At 44.4% G+C, this 18461-nt stretch overlaps 2 protein-coding genes across 2 annotated transcripts in view; one reads left to right on the top strand and one right to left on the bottom strand.

The window, feature by feature from the left end:
- The window catches only part of TMEM43 (transmembrane protein 43), a 350998-nt gene that overhangs the window by 179047 nt on the left and 153490 nt on the right, over positions 1 to 18461 (bottom strand). The gene's annotated exons all lie outside the window — the stretch shown is intronic.
- The window catches only part of ZXDC (ZXD family zinc finger C), a 33738-nt gene that overhangs the window by 9210 nt on the left and 6067 nt on the right, over positions 1 to 18461 (top strand). Inside the window, exons 5-8 of the mRNA XM_069083849.1 lie at positions 693 to 863; positions 6259 to 6944; positions 9367 to 9451; positions 14753 to 14922. Of these exons, the coding sequence (XP_068939950.1) occupies positions 693 to 863; positions 6259 to 6944; positions 9367 to 9451; positions 14753 to 14922 (1112 nt within the window). The remainder of the gene's footprint in view (positions 1 to 692; positions 864 to 6258; positions 6945 to 9366; positions 9452 to 14752; positions 14923 to 18461) is intronic.

Raw genomic sequence — 18461 nt, 5'->3', positions numbered from 1 at the left:
CAGCTCAGCATGTAAAAGCCTCCACAGTCCAGTGTTGGCCTGCTTTTCAGCCCTGCCTGGCATTACTGCCTTTCACAGACTAGGATTCATCCAGGCTGGACAAGAGCTACTCTTTGAACTTGCACAAACCATCCCTACTCTTCTTCCTTAGTTCACCCTTGAAATCCTTATCTTTGGAGCTGCCCTCATGGAGCTTATTCTCTAATAGGAAGAGATAACACCTATAAGGAAGTGATATTTTTGTTTGTGACATTGCAGGGTTGGTGAGTGGAATTGAAGGGAATAGATTAACACATCTTTTCCAGCAGCATTGACAGTATTGATTCGATTATGGATCCAGGATTGGAAAGGGTAGGAGGGCTGAGGAAGATGTCCAGATAGTTAGGGAGGATCCTGAGCATGACTAGAGTGGCTTCCATTTAGTAGGCCCCATGAGTCAGTTGGTACAGTGGGGGCCCCAGGGAGTGGTCTCTGTTCTTATTAGCATCTATCTGCTGTGTGTGTGTGTGTGTGGGGGGGGTGAACATATGTCTGTGTGTGAACATAGACACGTGTTCTATCTGAATGGTAAACTTCTTGAGGGCAGAAGTTTTCTAGTCTTGTCTTTGTATCCCTGGAGCCTAATGTGAGTCGTACCACAGACACTAAGTGCTTATTGACTCAAGTTGAAGGCCCATATGCTTTTGTTCCAGGCTGCAGTGCTCGGTTCTCTGCACGGAGCAGTCTATACATCCACTCGAAGAAGCATCTCCAGGATGTGGACACTCTGAGAAGCCGCTGCCCTGTATCTAGCTGCAATAAGCTGTTCACATCCAAGCACAGTATGAAGTCTCACATGGCCAAGCAGCATCACTTTAGTTCAGGTGCTGTCCTTTTCTCACCTTCCGTCAGGCAGCTGTGTTCAGTGGCCTGGTGTGGGGGGTCCTTTGGGTCAAGATTTCTGTGACATTTCAAATGAAGTTCTCCCCTGAGCTATCCAGGCAAGACTGGGGCTGGGTAGAATGGAAATCAGCTAACACTTGGGGAGAGACAGGAAGAAGGCTGGGGTATGCTGAGTATGTTGGCTTCAACAAGTGAAAGTTCCTATATACCCAATTCTCTACCCCATCAAGTCTGTCTTTAGTAATCTAGGAGGGAAGAACGTCCAGTCTCCTTGCCAGCTAGATAAAATAACTTTGTGGGCCATTTGTAAATAGTCAAGTGATCACTTACTCATAATTTACATTTTTTAGAATAGAGGGCATGGGGTTGGGGATAAGGATAGCTATTGTCTTTAGAATATGAAAGTTCTGGCCCTGATTTTAGGCATTGTTTGTATTAAGTATAACTGGTTAACAAAAACAGTTCTTGTTTTTGTTTTCTAAAATGCAAAAGCTGGTAGAAACTGAGAAAGTCTCTATAATCAGAAAGTCTCTATACTATTAGGAATAGGTAGCTATACTTTGTTCTGTTATAAACATTGAGGACTTAATTTATATACAAGTCATAACATAAAAGGTTATTTATCACTTAAAAACCTGCTTTCCTTCCAGTGACTTCATGAGAAAGAAGAATAGAGGGTATCCTCCCAATGGGAAAATGGGGAGGGGTGGGCAGGTTGGGAATTCCTTTTTTCTGTGTTCTTTCAGTTCTTCTGATTATAACAAACACATTGTTGGTTATAATATACCTTTAACACCTTCTAATCTCTTAACAAGGAGGGTGTGTTCAGTTTGGGTGAGAGAGACTTAGGTAGGCTGAACTGAACTAGTAGGGGAAGGGAACAAGAATTTATCAAGCACCGAGGTGTGCCAAGCAGTTTACACATAGAAAACTTCTGTCATTCTGACAACAGGGAAACTTGTTTCTAGGGCTTCCAGTAATGGAAAGTGTTACAAGGAAAAAGGCCTTTGATTGTGAACCTTTGGGAGGAGGTCTGCCTTGAATTTCAGGTACCTGGCTTGTCTTTGAATTGGTGCTAGGGACAGACTAGTGTTTATATCCTATGATTCTAGACCCCTTCTCTCCAGAGCTTGATTCACACTGATTGAAGCAATGGACTTGGTCTGCTTTTTATTGGAGCAGCAGCCCCTTGGGCCCAGAGCAGCTTGAGTTAGGATTTGTCACATGAGAGGAGGCCAATCCACAGGCCTTCTGGAAAGGAAAACCTCAGCGCCAGGGAGGTTTGGCTGTTCTGGAGGCCTGGTATTCTCAGCCAGCCTTTTCATTGAGATCACAAGTGTTTAACTGCTTAAAAAGGAGTTAACAGGACAAGTCTCCAATTGTTCATAGGCCTTGAAGATAGGCAGAGGAACACCATGAAAGAATCAGTGTGTTTAGAGGTGGCTTATTGCTAGGTGTTGGCTTGGGCTTGGCCACAGCAATCTCAGTATAATATACCTTTTATGTAGTGCTTTAAGGTTTGCAAAGTGCTTTTCCCACAGCAACCCTCAGGCTAGGTAGCTTAAGTGAGACTGAAGTTCTTTGATTTGATTTGCTTAGGGTCAGTTGGCTAGTAAGCGCTAGAATCTAGACCCAGATTTCCTTATTTTAATTCCTGCGTCTCTTCCATTATGCTCTTCTGCCTTTTACTGGAAATGACCAATATGGAAAGGGCCCCAAACACAATATGCCTGGATGCTAGTGGGAGGAATGAAAACCTCTGAGACACAGTTTCTAGGTAATAATCAATTTATTAATTAGGCTGATTTGCAATCAGTAAATTGATGGCCAATGGTGTCTCTTATCACCAAAGACTAAAGAGAGTATCCCTTCTGAAAGGAAAGTCTCTTGACAAAGTGAAACTCGCCCCCAGTGGTAGATATTTAGTGGGGAGGTGACTGAAAGTCTTCAGTTCCTCCTGCTGAGACTCTGCAGCCTCAAGGCATCTGGACAGCGGAAACCAACTCCATCTGGACTTCTCTGGCTAGTTGCTTCCTTCATGAGCTGGGGTGCCCAAACACTAATAGAGGGGATCAAGGACTGAAGGTTCCTCCTCCAGGCAGTGGCTTGAGAAACTGAATTCTGTTTATATTCTAAACAGAAAGTAGGTTTCCCTAATTCCTTGGGGGTGGGGGGGTGGGGAGCCCACCCACCCTAGCTAAGGAGCTTGTGCCCTGGGAGGGCTATAAGCAGTCTACTAACCCTTTTTAGGAAAAGGGTCTATCACAAATTAATAAGTAGTTATTGATAAAATATTATAGCATTAATGCCTCTCATTAGAAAGGCATCTGGCAAAGTTAATAGGAAACTGGAGGGACCTGTGTTTTAGTCTAGGGCAAGTTTCTTAAACTTTTTCCACTCATGACACTTTTTCTCCCAAGAAATTTTTCTGTGACCACAGGTATATAGGGTTATAAAATAGGTATACAAATCAAACATTTAATGATAATAAATCATAAAAGAAATTTATTTAAAACAGTTTTTGGTGTACATATATATTTACCATTTATTAAAGACAAAAGCAAATTTGCATACTAATGAGATCATGTGCTTACTTAATTTTTAACATAAAGAATTAAATCTTGACGGAATATTTGAGCATCTTCAGCATTTGCTAGAGTTGATCTAGTTTTGATTTTATAATCATCTGCTGAAAATGCCACTTCACATAAATATGTAGTACAAAATGAAACCAAACTTCACAGAACACATCTTTTATTAAAGGAATGTCTTCTGTGAAGTTTGGATCCAGTTAAAGGGCCACACTTGAGGATCTAGAAGGCCACATGTGACCTTGAGGTGAAGGTTCCCCACCCCTGGCTCAGGGCATTCTTTTCAAAGTCCTTTATTCTGTTCCCATGTTTTTCTCTGTGACTTGGATAAAGGAATAGACTGCATATTTAAATATGCAAATAACATAAAGCAAGAAAGAAATTCATGATAAAGATATTGAGCTTTTAGTGGACTATAAGCTGTCTATGAATTGACAGTGATTTATAAATCAGAAAAGTTAATGCAGTCTTAATCTGTAGGAACATAAGTGTCTGAGTGTGGCACCCAGAACTAGGCCCAAACATTCAAATGAAGCCTGACCAGGGTTGAGTATAGACTCTATACTCAGAAGACAGGGTGGATTTTTAAATTTAACCTGTCACAGGCCAGTTGAACTCCAAACAAAGAGACAAAGAGCCATGACTTAACTATTACTTGTACAAAATCAATTACTTGTAAAGAGGATCAGTAAGAAAATGATACAATCAATCTTCATCTTCTCATGAGTCATCAAAGGAAATTGAAAAGGAGGAGTAGAAGGCAAGTGGTGTTTTTTGAAAAACAACCCTCAAAGAGGAGAGAAAGTTCAGGAGTGAAGGGTGGTCAGCATTGTCCAGTGTAGCCAATGGTTGAGGAGAATTAGGACTGGTGGGAGACTTCTCAGGTTGGAGAGTTTTGAAGACAGCAGTTTCTTTTGAGCATTGAGGTCCGGGCATCCAATTGCATGAGGTTGAGGAGTGAGGATTAGAGGCTTATGTGTGTAGACCTCTACAAAGTTTGATTGAGATACAAGGTGATGGTTTGAGAGGATGGAAAAGTGAAGGTTTTGTTTAAGCATAGGGACAGCCTGGGAATGTTTGAGGGAAGGAGCCAGCAGATAATAAGAAGCTGAAGATGAGAGAGGGGGAGCTGACCATGAATGAACACTCCTGGGAAGAGGGGGGATAGGATCAAATGGACACATAGAAGGGTTGGCCTTGGCAAGAGTGAGGATTCCTTTCCTCTTTTCCAGGAACTGTTGGAAAGGAGAAGAGAGTGAGAAATGAAGAGAAGTGGGGAGGGGGAGCTCATGTTGAATGGCTTCTGTTTTTTCAGCTGGGAGGGGGTGTGAAGAGCCTGAGGGGAGTGAAGGTTTGGAATAACTTATCTGGGGAGTGGGCTGGGGAATCCATCAGGGAGGAGTAAGAGGACTGCTTTGCTGAATTGAAGGCCTAGTTGAGGTTGGATAACATGACCTTGTAATGTATCCCGGCCACATGGTTTGGGGCTTTATTTAGTGGCTCATGACTAAGACCAGAGAGAGGGGGGGGGGGTAGTGGGAGTAATCCAGGATGGAAGCTTGTAACGAGAAGTGTGGCGATAGGACAAGGAAGGATTCACAGGCAGAGGCCAGGGTAGGGACGGAATGGCCAATTTAGGTTGAGATCAAAAGTGAAATCTGGGGAAGTACTGAAGGGAGGATGACATGAAGATCTCAGTGGGAGTGAAAAACAGGAAGGGGTGAACAAGACGAGTCAGATGGGGCAGTGTCAGAGTTTTGCATTAAGCCAAGTATAGTAACAGAGGTGGGAAAGCCAGGTGGCCTGAGTAGACCGCTTTGTCTGAATCACGAGAGGTGTGAAAAGAGAGGCAGTCAGAGATAGGGCCAGAAATGTAGGCTGGGGCCACACTGGGGATGGCCATAGCTAGTGTTGGATTCTGTTCGGTAGGCATGGGTTAGGCATATGAGATATTTGAGCTAAGAGATGGCATAGATTAGAATCTTGTAGCTGCAAGGATTGAAATGGAAAGCTGTGGGAGTGAGCCTGAAGGCTGGGAGACCAAGGAGGAGGCGGATGAAAGTAGTTCAGGGAATGAGAGCCTTACCAGGCTCTTGGCAGTAACTCGTGTAAGAAGGAATGGTGCCCTGCTCATCCTTCCACAGTGTACCTCAGTTTCAGGCCAGGACACGAAGGCTGGGCCTGGTGAGGTCTCTTCTTTGAGGGTTTCAGGTACACTTCAGAGCAGACCAAGTGCCCCTTTTGGTCTGAATTGAATCCCCATGGCGGATCAATCATTCTGATGTTGGAATGGCTCTGCTGCCAGGTGGAGTCACTGTTTATCGCATATAAGCTTCAACTGAGGATAAACTGCATCCCTAAATGGGGTATTATGAGAAGGAAAAAACCCCAACACATTGATTATGGGCTATAATCAAGCCTGTACATGCAAACCAGATTAGGTGGGAGTATGGTGGGAAGTATATTCTATATTTAGACTAATACAGTTAATTAGCCACCAGATAAGCACAAGGGCAGTGGCGGGGGGGGGGGGGGGGGGGGGGGGGGGGGGGGCTGAACGTGGCTGATTATAGATCATTTAGGCACTCCCCTTGGACATAACATTTATGTAAAAATATTTTCCAGACCTTGAAGCATTATATAAATGTCAGCTGTTACTTGCTTACATATAGATTACATCTCAGTATATGAGCACAAAAGAGGAACGAAGATTATATGTTAATTTCCTTAAGATAACTGAGTATCTTACTTAGAATAATCATGTGGCTGTTTCATTGCTTTTTAGACCTCTTAAGCCAGCTTGAAGCTACAAGTTTTCTTACACCCAGCAGTGAACTTACCAGCCCAGCACAGAGTGATCTTAGCAACATAGACCTCGTCTCTCTCTTCTCTAATGTACCCAATAACAATTCTGCAATTACAACAGACATGGCGTTAGTGAACTCTGGAATTTTGACAATAGATGTTGCTTCGGTGAGCTCGACTCTTGGGGGGAACCTTTCTGTTAATAACAGTAACACTTTGGGGCAGGCTGTGGACCCATTGATACTGGTGGCCAGTGACATGCCTCACAGTCTTGATAGCTCTCTGTTGCTGGGCACGACCGCCACGGTTTTACAACAAAGCACTTTAAATTTGGATGACGTGCAGACTGTCAGTGCAGAAGCATTGGGGTCTCTGGCATCTCTGTCTGTGAAGAACTCTGGTCATGACCTTCCTGCTCTGACAGCCAGCAATAACTTAGCCATGGAACCAGCCACACTGACCCCATCCAGCAGCCTCTCTGGGAGCAACGTTCCTGGACTCCTGACGCCACCCAAAGCTGAACAGGACTTACTTCCTGGCTCAGACATTGTTGGACAACAGGAAGGAAGCAAAGTCGTGACTCAGTTTGTGTTCTCCAACCCAACGGCGAGCTACAGTGCTCAGAAAGAAATGGATCTCCACGCAGTGCCTGGGAGCTCCTTGTTGGTAGGTAGTCATCGATGGGACCGCCTTTGCTGCATCCAGTTGTAAGGATGCTTTTTGACTGAAATTTGATTCTTGTTGGTTTACCTAAGCACATGATATACTGGAAAGAGCATAGAACTGGGAGATAAATAAGTGACCATTCTTACAGCATTGAAGGTTTGCTGAACACTTGACTCTAGTGAGCTGTGTGACCTTAGACAAGTCCCTTTAACTCATGTCTTAGATTCTCCATCTGTAAAATGAGAGCTGGACTAGGCAACCTCTTCAAAGTCCTTTCATACCTCTGACTTCTTATCATTTTTTCTTTCCTTACAAAAGAAACCTGCCATTTTCAGTAATGGGAGAAGATAATCCATGATTTTTTCTCAATTTCATCTCCATAAATACTTATTTTGTACTTGATGAATTCTGTCTTTCTAAAAAGCTCTTAAGGCAGGGGTCTTCACATTGTGTCATGGTCTCCTTGCTGCTACTGCAGCTGTTTGGCAGAGGCCTGGGACCCCTTTCTCATTCAAATGTATAAAGCAATATTTAATTTTATAGAAACCCAAATCTATTGGTTTATCTATATATTCAAGATAAAACAAGTCCTCTGATACCAGGTTAAGAAGCTAGCCCTTAAAGGTTTTAAGAACCTGGGCCAGGGAAGAAACTACCATGGTGTGAATAGTTTTAAAAAGTTAAATGACTCATTTAAACAAATTGGATCTGAAGGAATGTAATGAGAGAATATGAGGGAACACATGATATTGTTTGTGTGCTTTTGAGTATTCATGAAAAGTTTTGGGAATATTTGACCTTAAGAATTGGTTTATTCCAGATAGATTCTTACCAAAAAATAACCAAGTATTTTTGGAGGCATTCAGCATCTTAACAATCTGAATTGGGAAGCATATACAGCTGTTGTTCACTTTGGCAGTTATAGATTGGGGGTCTGAGAGTCATACTGAGTCTGCTTCCCCCTTGGAAATGGACCTACATGCCCTAAGAATCTTTGTCAGCAGCTGTGCCCTTCTCTGCTCTAAGTGGCCAGGCCCCGAGCAGCTCCCTGTGGATGTTTCTTAGGGGTGAGGAGTGCAATAAGTGCTGCTGCTTCTCCTGGCTCAGGTCACAGCTAGGGAGTTAAGCAGAGTGCATCTCCCACTCACACTGCCCAGACTCACTTTTGCCTCCTGCCTTCCGCTCAGGGCCTGCTCTTTGGCCTCATTTTTCCTCCTCTCAGATGAAGGGTTAGGCTAGATGGTGTCTAAGGATGCTTCCAGCTTTGAGCCATGTTGTTTGAGGAAGAGTGTGGAGAAGCGGCATGAAAGGTGTTCAGTTGTATGTCTCATCATTTACTGATACAGCAGTATGATGAGACTTCCTTATTCAGAGGTCTGGCAGCTTCACCTCTTGAAAGCAAAACTTAGGACTAGGAGATGCTGTTTAATAAACCAGCAGGGAGCATGTAATCATAACAACAATCACAGCCAACCTTTCTGTAGCATTTACCGCATGCCCAACCCTGTGCCCAGTATGGCACAGTTACTGATAGCAGAGCTCTTCCCGTGCCCTCTTGTTGGCATGTATTTTATACACATTTCTGACAAACTTTGTCCTTTGGGTTCCTCGATCACAGCAGATGAATTAGAATCAGCAAAGCAGAAGGGATAGTGAGCTTTGGATAACTGGGGAACAGGAATAGCCGACCAGAAGAAGAGATCGAGAAACCACAAGAAACCATAGAACCCACAAGCCATTTTAGTTGGGACAGACATTCTGACCTGGCTTCATGACTCTTTTTAACCTACAGCCCAGTCTGGTTACAGGGGTTCATAGGGACAGCTCAGTCACCAGGAACACTTTAAACATCTGCAGTATTCTTTCTTTAAGCAGACACTCAGGTTGGAGTTGTAGTTTAGATTTCCATTCTGCCCACCTCAACTCCAGGAAGGCCTGAAGGTCATAGCTTGGCCGCAGGATGGGAGAGCTAACTTCCCTTATCAGGACTCTGGATAGGTCTTGGCCTCTTCAGTTATACAGTGTGTGCTTTGTTGGAGTTTCCCCACCTGAGAGTTCCCTTTAACCATAAAATTAGAGGTCCAATCCCTTTTTTTCCCGTGGTTCCCTTTTAAAGGGGGTAAAATCCATGGCTGGGTGGAGCCCCCCTCTTTCCCTGACAGAGCTGGTTAATTGAGGTGTTCTGTGACCTCATTTATACAGAGGGTACAGTTGGATGTGGAATTTGGGTTCCTTTTGTGCTAATGTGAGATTTGGGGCTTTCCTTGGGAATCTTGGCATTGTTTTTGTAAAAAGATTGGAATATTTAACTTTGTTGGAGTAAAAAATAAGTTCCATGACTTATGCTTGGCTACCCTTGCTTTTTTTTTTCATTCCTTTGTTGTTTAGATCGAGTGACTCACAAACTTTTCTTTGGTCTCAGGAAAGTGGGGGCTCAGCAAGAACTGATTATCGAGCCATTCAGCTAGTCAAGAAAAAAAAAGAGAAAGGGCCGGGAAGCAGCACAGGTGAGAAGGGCGTGGCCCCCAAGCCACTGGCCTGAGAGGTCCAGTGGGATTTAGTAGACCAAAGTCTCCTCTCAGTGGATGGTGGGTCATTTTGCAGCAATCTCTGGAGTAAAATGGCTTTTAAAATAGTTAGAACTGCTTCTGATATCTGTCCAAATCCTATATTATGATAGAATGTCTTTTTCAAAATCTGCAAAATGCTTAACATCTTCTTTAGAGTTCAGTGTAGGTTTGTATCACTTTCTTGAAAAGTTGAGAGTAAATCCTATCACCCTACATCACTAGTGACCCTCAGTATTCAAAGGGACTTTGCTGTGAATTCTTTGGTAGGAGGAAACATTTTCCTGAGATACGGACAAATCTCTAATGATTCTTTTCTGTAGTTTTGGAATTCATTTTTTATTTTGATTTTTTTGCTTTTTTTTTGGAAGGGGAAGGTAGGGCAATTGGGGTCAAGTGACTTGCCCGAGGTGTCTGAGGCCGGATTTGAACTCAGGTCCTCCTGACTGCAGGGCCAGTGCTCTATTCACTGCACCACCTAGCCACCCCTGGAATTTGTTTTTTAAAGCAGAGTGTCTTTATGATAGTATTCTTCCTTTCCTTCATCTCCACAATATTGCATGTGGCTAAAATACTGTTACAAGGATTTTTGTGGAGAGAGGGGGCCCCTCGGACCAGTATGTATGCGGGGGGGGGGGTGCGCTCTAGAGCGACATCCGTGCTCAGTGTGCACAGGAAGTGGAGCCCTGGCCCCTATTGGTGGGATAAAGGAGAAAAATTTGGGGTGAGGGACCAAGTAGAAATAGGACTTGGCTCAGGGGAATAAATGAAAAAGACACTTTTTAATACTCTGAGGCATCAGGTTTTCAGAGAGGAAAGAGACCAGGCCTGCTCTTAAGTACTCATGTCTGCATGGGTGCAGTTCAGAGAATGTGTTGGTGAGTTAGGTTGGATCTAGTTCAGTGGTTTTTAAAAATGTTCAGGGTTTGTTGGGGTTTGAAGAAATCCCTGAAGTGTTTTATTTTGTTGGGATGGCGGTGGTTTCCTGGACTCTAGGCAGCAGAGAGAATGTTTCCTTCTCTCTCGGGCCTGATAGGCTGGTTGTTAAGGTTTGGAATCCTTGGTGCCGAGGGTGGCACCATCAGTGCAGGTGGAAACAGGAAGCACTGTCTCTCCCAAGCGCTCCTGAGAGCCTAGTGCTGGGGAGCAGGGACCCTCCCAGACTGGCAGTTGGGGAAGCGCCTCATATTGTTGGGACAGGAGCTGTGGTTATTGTCCTGCTCGTGCTGAGACACCACTCTGACAGGATGCAGTCACTAGGTGGGCCGGTCCTGGGCCAGGCAATGGGAGATGAGACATTGCATGGTCTTGGCCCAAAGAGAATTTACCTTTATTTGGGGGAAAAAAATGACTGTTTAGGTCTGTTTGGTTGACTGTCCGAGCCCTGGACCATTATGCCTATTTTTTTTTTTTTTGCAAAATCTGCAAAGGGCCTTCATACTTGTTTCAGAATTTGATTTAAGTATATGTTACTTCCCTTAAAAATTGAGGGTGAATCCCACCAGTTGATATTGCTGTAAAGCTCAGGATTTGGCAGTGAATCCCTCTGTAGAGGGAGTGCTGTCCTTCAGTGTTCAGCCCCTGCCTGCAGTTCAGCAGCTGAGTCACACCTTTCAGGACCATCATGACCCTTGACGTGGTACTGTGCAGACCAAAGGGGAGGCCCTTCTCTGCAGGTGAAGCAGTGAAACCGCAGAAGGTTGTCTTTAGTGAGTTCAGGGATGAAAGACACACCCAGTGGATGGCATGTGGCTGCCAGGCTACCCTCCCATGGCTTGTTTTCATCTGATTCAGCTCACCCAGAGAGGCTGTGCTGGTGGCAGACTGACATCTCAGGGGAAGAACTGTTGTTGCAGAGCGCAGCATGGAGGTTCTAGCCCCTATTTTATTGGGGCCTGAGAGACCCAGCTCAGCCCTCCCCTCGCTCTGATTCTCACTATGTGGTGAGCCCTGTGACAGGGAATGCTATTTTTTCATTTCCGTATGCACCGTTTTGTACGTATAGGTGTTTTACAGACATTTATGCAAATTAAATTTATATCCCTGTTTTACAGATGAGGAAGAGGTCCAGAGAGAAAAAAAAGGTGCCTTGCCCTGAAGGACAGCACTTTAAAAAGTCAAAGGAAGGCACATGAGCTTTTGCACATGACTCCCTTCTCTCTGTTCTGCCTCCAACAGAGCATGCACATTCCCTCTTTCCTCCTGTGTCTTTTCTCCTCTTCTCCCTCCACCACCTCCTCAGTGCTCTGAGGACCCCCTCTCGCACCCACTGCCATGCCAGGTGCAGCTGCCTGGGCTATGATAGACAGTCCTGACAGGTCTCCCACCTGATGATTCCCCTGGACTCCCCTCCAGCCAGTTAGACTCACTTTGCTTAGGCATCATTCTGCTCTAACTCAGAAATCTGCAGTGGTCTCTTCAGGCCTGGCGCTAGAGTGTGCTGCTGCTGCTTCTGTTATTGTACAGCTAGTACATACAGCTTGCCACCACCGCCACCACCGTACATTTGCTTTCTTTCTCTCCACATTCTGGCCAAAGCCTGCTTGCTGTCCCATGAATGCACCTTACACTGTATCCTCCAGGGAAGAGAATACAGCAGTCATGTTTTGCATGAGTGTTAGGTTCCAAGGTCAGTGTGGAAGGCAAAAATCACATGTGGTCAGTTAGCCTTTTAAAAATCCCTTAAATTTGATTGACTTTGAATTTGAATTCCTTCTTATTGGAAGCTGTAGTCCTCTGCAGGATGCTTGAGGGTCCTTACTTGAAAGCACACATTTATAGTTCTTGCCTTTAAGTCATTAGTTGAATGTTTTTTCAGTCTTCACTTAGGCATTCACCATTTTTTATGAGCTAAAAACACATGACTTATTAGGATGGTAGGTACAGAACTCTCTCCCGAATCAGGGTTGAAGGCACTCAAGAGGGAAAGTTATTGCAAAGCAAAGGAAACAATTTGAGAAGCAAACAAATTTTTAATCAACAAATGGCCGAAGTTTTGACAAAAGGTTCCTACCAAAGTGGGGGCAGCTCCACTTTAAGCTAGATCTCTGTTATTTGACAAGTCTCTTAATGTATAATTCTCCCAATCCAGTGGCCACAGTGGGAATGATGAAGATCAAAGCAAGGGTTTACAATATGGGAAAGACTTTCCAACTCTGGCGGTTGAGCATTTCCCAGCCCAATTACAAAGGGTGCAGATACAGCTGTGGTCACAGGAGGTTGCCCCCCTCACCCCCCCCAGTGTTCTTATCCACAGGGCAAACTGCTTTCTCCCGAGGCTGTGACCAGGGGTCCTCGCACACCTAAACCTCAGGGCTTTTGCGTTTTCAGATGAGTTGGAGACCAAGGCCACAGAAATCCCTAAATACACAAAATCCTGCACCTGGCATGGCAGTGAGTGCTGGAGGGGGTCAGGGGGCCATTATTCTAGGGCGGTGTGTGTGTAATGGTCAGAAGTGAAATGTGCATACAGTATTTGGAAGTGAAAGATGGTTGGGTTTATGCCCAACCACGGAGAATAACTCTGCCCTGGTGACATCCTAAGGAAGGAGGCCACAACCTGGCCAGCATTTGACTCCTTTGGCACATGTTATTTATACATGTTTAGTCTTGAATGCCTTGGAGGGGTTAGGATCATTCTGATTTATCTGTAGTTCTGAAGCTTCAGGACCCTGGTTTCGGGTCTGGTTTAGCCAGTTTGGCAGTAGCACAGCTGGGGGCTATCCTGGCCACTCCTCTGACTTCACCTCCTTCAGATGAGGAATGAGCTAGGGCTTGTGATGGTGCACAGGTTTGCACCCCGGCCAAAGGGGAAACCAAAGGCTCTCTACTGAGACATTCTAATGATGCCATCTGGTGGTGGTTTTGAGAAACAACACTTACTTACCATTGTTCACTTAAAAATTTTTTATTAATTTTTTTCACTAAATCTGTTTTTTCTTTCTCCCATTCTTCCCTTCCAGTATTGAGGGGAAATGAAAAAGCAGAGCCTTTGTGACAAATATGCACAATCAAGCAAAACAAATTCCCACATTGATCGTGTCCCATTCTGTAGTCTTGAGTCCATTGCCTGTCAGGAGGTGGGCAGCATTGTTAATAAAGCCTTAAAGATAGTCATAGAATTTAGAGCTGGACAGCACCTCACAGGCCTTAGGATCTATCTTTCTTATTTTCTTGGGAGGGAACTGAGGCCCCTAGAGACTGGGTGATAGTCCCAAGGATACACAGAAAGTTCTGTCTCCTTTCTTTACCAGCAGCATAACTGAAAATGTAGTTCACTTCTTAAGAATCATGCTTTGAAGTTCAATTCTTTCTGTTTTTGCATTTCTTAAGTGAAATTAAACGTGGGAGGCATCATGCTAGTCAGAGTCGGGAAGATGTGGGTTCCAATCCTGCCTCTGATGTGTACTAGCCAAGCAAGACCATAGCCAAGTAATTTAACACCTAAGTGCCTCAAGCAGTGCTGTAAAACTAAGTTACAAATAGATTGTCAGGTTTAATTGATGGAAGGAATTCCATACTGGAAGTTACCCATACAGAGTGAAATCTCAGAGACTTATACCACTTCCTCCAAAAATAAGTGGCCAGAAGATTGAGTTTTCCTCCGACAATGGCTTGCTTATAAATTGGCAGTGTTGAGCTTATTAGCAAGACAATTTGTTGCCAACAGTGTGGGTATATGACATTAATCATTTTCTGATAAATTTTTGAAACAATGAATGAAAAAACATACTCAGTTGGCCTGGTAACTCTACATTTTAGTCCTCTTTAGCCTCCTCCATTTTATGCACATGGTATAGTAGCATAAATTCCTACTTTAGTACTGCCTGCAGGCCTGGGGGGAGGTAGGACTATGGGTTCTTGAAGGGTGAGAGCAGCACAGCCTGGGCTGGAAAGGTTCTAAGTACAAACTCAGGGAGGCTGGAGGGGTTTAGAGATCATGAACTTCGTGCATCCTTTGTGGAATGAACATCTATACTGATGAAATGACTGAATTTATTCAAGGATTAGAGATAGCAGGAAATATCCAGTTTTGTTCTGGTTAGTAAAAAATCAAGCTAACTGTAATATAGCATTTGGAGGCTTCTTCTTAGCCACCTAGACTGACTTCTTGGGAGATTTTAAAGTCTAGGAAAAGGTATCTTGCAGTGTTTCTCTTCTGACTAGATGAAGGAAGTGAACTGATTTAAGAAAAGGACATACAAGCATACTAAATTTATTGGTTTATCTACTTTGTTTCAGGGTCATCAGGATCTACTCAAAGGAAACTAAAAGGTGGTAAAGTGAATCCCACTAATTTCTCCACAAGTCAGAGCAGTCGATTATGTGGGAACATTGTAGTGCCGAATGGAGGCTTAACAGTACGAGATCCGGCCACTGGAGCTCAGTTTGTTCAGATTCAGTTATTGCAGGTAAGAGTGTACAATCAAGAGAAAATGAGCCCCAGACTTTGGTGGGGATCTGAGGTTTAGGTCAGCACCAGCATTATATGAAATCTCTCTAGGTCCTTGCTCCGCCAGATAAGATTACAGCCCATCCATGCCTCTCACTTTCTGTGAATAAGCATGGGCCTTCTGAGCACTGCACTGAGAACCCTTTTTTGTCAGTGCATTGAGTTGTCCTCTTCCCAGGCTTACTTGTTTTTGTTTTGCACCATCTCCAGGAGCATAAGTCTCTGTTAGTGACAATATGCAGAATCTTACTGTTGCCTCCTCAAAAATGTCCAATTTTCTATTACATTTCTGATTTATCTTCCCAATTTTTCCTCCACTTCTCTTATTTGGTTTTCAAAATCCTTCTTAAGGTCCTCTATGGCCTATAACCAGCTCATATTTTTCTGGGAAGCTTTTGGTGCAGTTCTAACACCACTGTCTTCCTCCTGTTACATGCTTTGATCCTTTTTGTCCCCAAAATAGGAGTGTAAAGTTGGGTTGCTTTGTTTGCTTTGCTTCCTTTGCCTGCTTATGTTGCCACTCGATTACTTGACTTTTGGGCTTTTTGCCACAGTAGGACTCTGCCACCAGACGGGGGAGCTTCATCCCAATCGCTGGGGTTTTCTCAGCTGCCGGAGGTATTAGTTGGGTGCCTTCTCTGAAGCCTTCACATGCTCTGGCATACTGCTCATGCACCCCAGGACCTCCACCCTAGATAGCAATCCAGATCCAAGCAGGTTAAAACAAGAGTGATTACCCTTTAGACTGGTAGCTTGGTCCCCCTACAATCTGCAGGCCAGGAGCTGAAGCTGCCACGTGGCAAGGACTGCACAGCTGTGGTGCCTCAGTGGCTCCTCCCTCCAGGGGATAAAGGCCGACTGCACTCCCAAACTACCGGATTCCAAAGTCCACACTGCACTGACCGCTCACTTTGTCTTTGGCATCTATGGGTTGATAATTCTGGAAACCGCCACAGCTGCTGGTGATCTGAAGTCCCTCCAGCTGGTGGCTGCTCAGCCCACCCTAAGGCTAAAACCTCATCTAGCATGGGGCTGGGGTCTGCTCCCAGAGCACTGTGCTGGCCCCTTCCTGCTGGCTTGCTGGGCTGTCCTCAGCAGGAGGTTAGCTTCTCTGTGTCATTTTGTGGGTTCTGTAGCTCCAAAGTTTGTTCAGAGTCCTCTTTTACATGGATTGGAGTTGGTGGGAGCTGGAGCCTGTTAGAAGTCCTGTTTCTACTCTGCCATCTTGACTCCACCCCCTTTATTACATTTCTGAACATTTTGAGTAGACAAATGAGATCATAGCAGATAGTCCAGTAAAGGACTTGAAAGCAGAAATTGGAGATATTTGCTCTGCCTTTCGTCAGTGATTATCATGTACTGCCCCAAAGACAACTCAGCCAACGTTGATTATCCACTGAGTCCTGGGCACTGGAGGGGACACAGCTTATAATCTTAGAGTCCACTGTGGTTTTCCTGCTTTTGCCTAATTTCTCTCTGTATTCATTTAAGTCTTCTCATACTTCTTTGAATTCTTCATAGTCATATCTTACTACTCGGTAATAACAATAATACTCATAAACCACAAGATTTTGGTCATTCCCCAGCTGATGGGCTTTGTTTCTAGTCTTTTGCTTTCCACAAAAAAGTGTTGCTGACTATAGTGTGTATTTGTGTGCATGTGTGTGTGTCCTTCCTGTTTTTGACTTCTTTGGGGTATCTGCCTAGCAATGAGAGCTCCACAGCTCTCAAAGAGTCTTCGCAGAATGGCCACAGCAGCTCAGAGTCCTGGACCTTTGTAGTAATGCGCCCTTACTGCTCTCTTACCATCTGGCCTTGACTTCCCATCCTTCGTTATCTCAGGCAGCACGCTCATCGAGATCTTCTTGTTGTCTCACCATAAATCGCCCTCGCTGAACTTTAGAAGTGTGTCTGTCCTTGTTGTGTGTCATCTTAGTCACTTCTGTTGGGGTTCGGCTTGTTAGCATCTTCTTGGATCCTGGTTGCTGTCCAGTGTATTAGCTATTCCTGGCTTTAGGCAGGTGATTGATAAGAATGTTGGGCAAGGGCAAGCATATATCCCTGGAACTCTGCACTGGATTTGTCTTCAAGTTGACCTTGAGCTGGTAATGTGCTGTCGGGATCCTGAAAGTAACCTGGGTATTCACAATTGTTAGTCAGCCACCTCATTTGAGGTCTTCAGGTAAAGGCTGGATGAGCAGGCACCTTGCAGAGAGAACTCTTGTCCAGGTTGGAGTGGAATACAAGGCCCCTGCTAGAGTGTAAGCTCAGTAAAAGTCAGGATTCTCTTTTGTCGTGGCATTCCCAGAGCCTGGCACAGTGCTTGGCACATGGTGAGCTCTCAGTGGATTGATGCGGGTTGACTGGCCCCAGAAGGTCCTTTCATGGCAGAGATTCTGAGAGTAGGAAAGTTCACTGGGCCTGACGATTTGCTCGTTTAGGGCAGGTAGATGTTGAAGTTATGTCTTCTCACTTATCTTCAGTTTCAACTTCTTGTTAATTATTTTTGTTTTGTCTGTTCCAACCCAGAGAGCATTCTCTCTGAAGGGGAAAATGGTGGGAAAATAACAGTTGAGTAGTCGAACCTTCTTACTGCCCTCTGTTATCATCCTGGTGCATAGTTACACCTCTGGCATGGTCAGCTCTCCTCTTCCCCTCGTTGTTAGCCTTGGTGTTATGTAGTGCTTCCTTTGTGCTGGGCACTGGGCTCAGTGCTTTACAAATTTTATCTCATTTGATCTTAAAATTAGCCCTTTGAGGTAGGTGCTGTTACTATCCTCATTTTACATGGGAGAACATGAGGCGCGCAGGTTAAGCAGCTTGCCCAAACTATGCTGGAGTGGTCACTTGTCCCCCTCATCCCTTTTAAATTCTTGTAATTCCCATAATAGTGACAGCTTTTCTCTTCATGGTTGGAAGAAGAGTTTAGAATAACAGTTCCTGTTACTGCTACTTCTCTCTTTTTAGTGACAAAATTGTCATTAGTGGGGTTTGACCAACTAGAGGGGTTTCTCCATGTCTTCCTTTTTTTGGTGGAGGGGAGAGGAGGTAGTTGGGGTTAAAGGACTTGTCCAGAGTCACACAGCTTAATAAGTGTCAGGTGTCTGAGATCAGATTGGAACTGAGGTCCTCCTGACTCCAGCCTCCATGCTCTATCCACTGTCACCTAGCTGCCCCTTTTTTTCTTTTTGTTTATTTTTTGGTTGTGTTTTAAGTTTTTTGTTTTTTGGGTTTTTTTTTTTTGCTTTTTGCAGGGCAATTTGGGGTTAAGTGACTTGCCCAAGGTCACACGGCCAATTTTTGTGTTAAGTGTCTGAGGCCAGATTTGAACTCAGGTCCTTCTGACTCCAGGACTGGTGCTCTATTCACTGCACCACCAAGCCACCCCTGTGTTTTAAGTTTTGAACTCCCTCCCTGCCCTGCACTAGAGAAGGCCACCATTTGAAATAGATTATAAATATTTATAAAACCATACTATTTATATTTCTTTCTCTGGAG

This window comes from Petaurus breviceps, unplaced genomic scaffold (assembly GCF_028583685.1).
Source record: "Petaurus breviceps papuanus isolate PSGF00001 unplaced genomic scaffold, PetGlider_PUasm1.0 174, whole genome shotgun sequence".
In the NCBI taxonomy this organism is placed as follows: domain Eukaryota; kingdom Metazoa; phylum Chordata; class Mammalia; order Diprotodontia; family Petauridae; genus Petaurus; species Petaurus breviceps.
The sequence above is the reverse complement of the archived record's forward strand: the minus strand, read 5'-3'. Positions and strand labels throughout refer to the sequence as shown.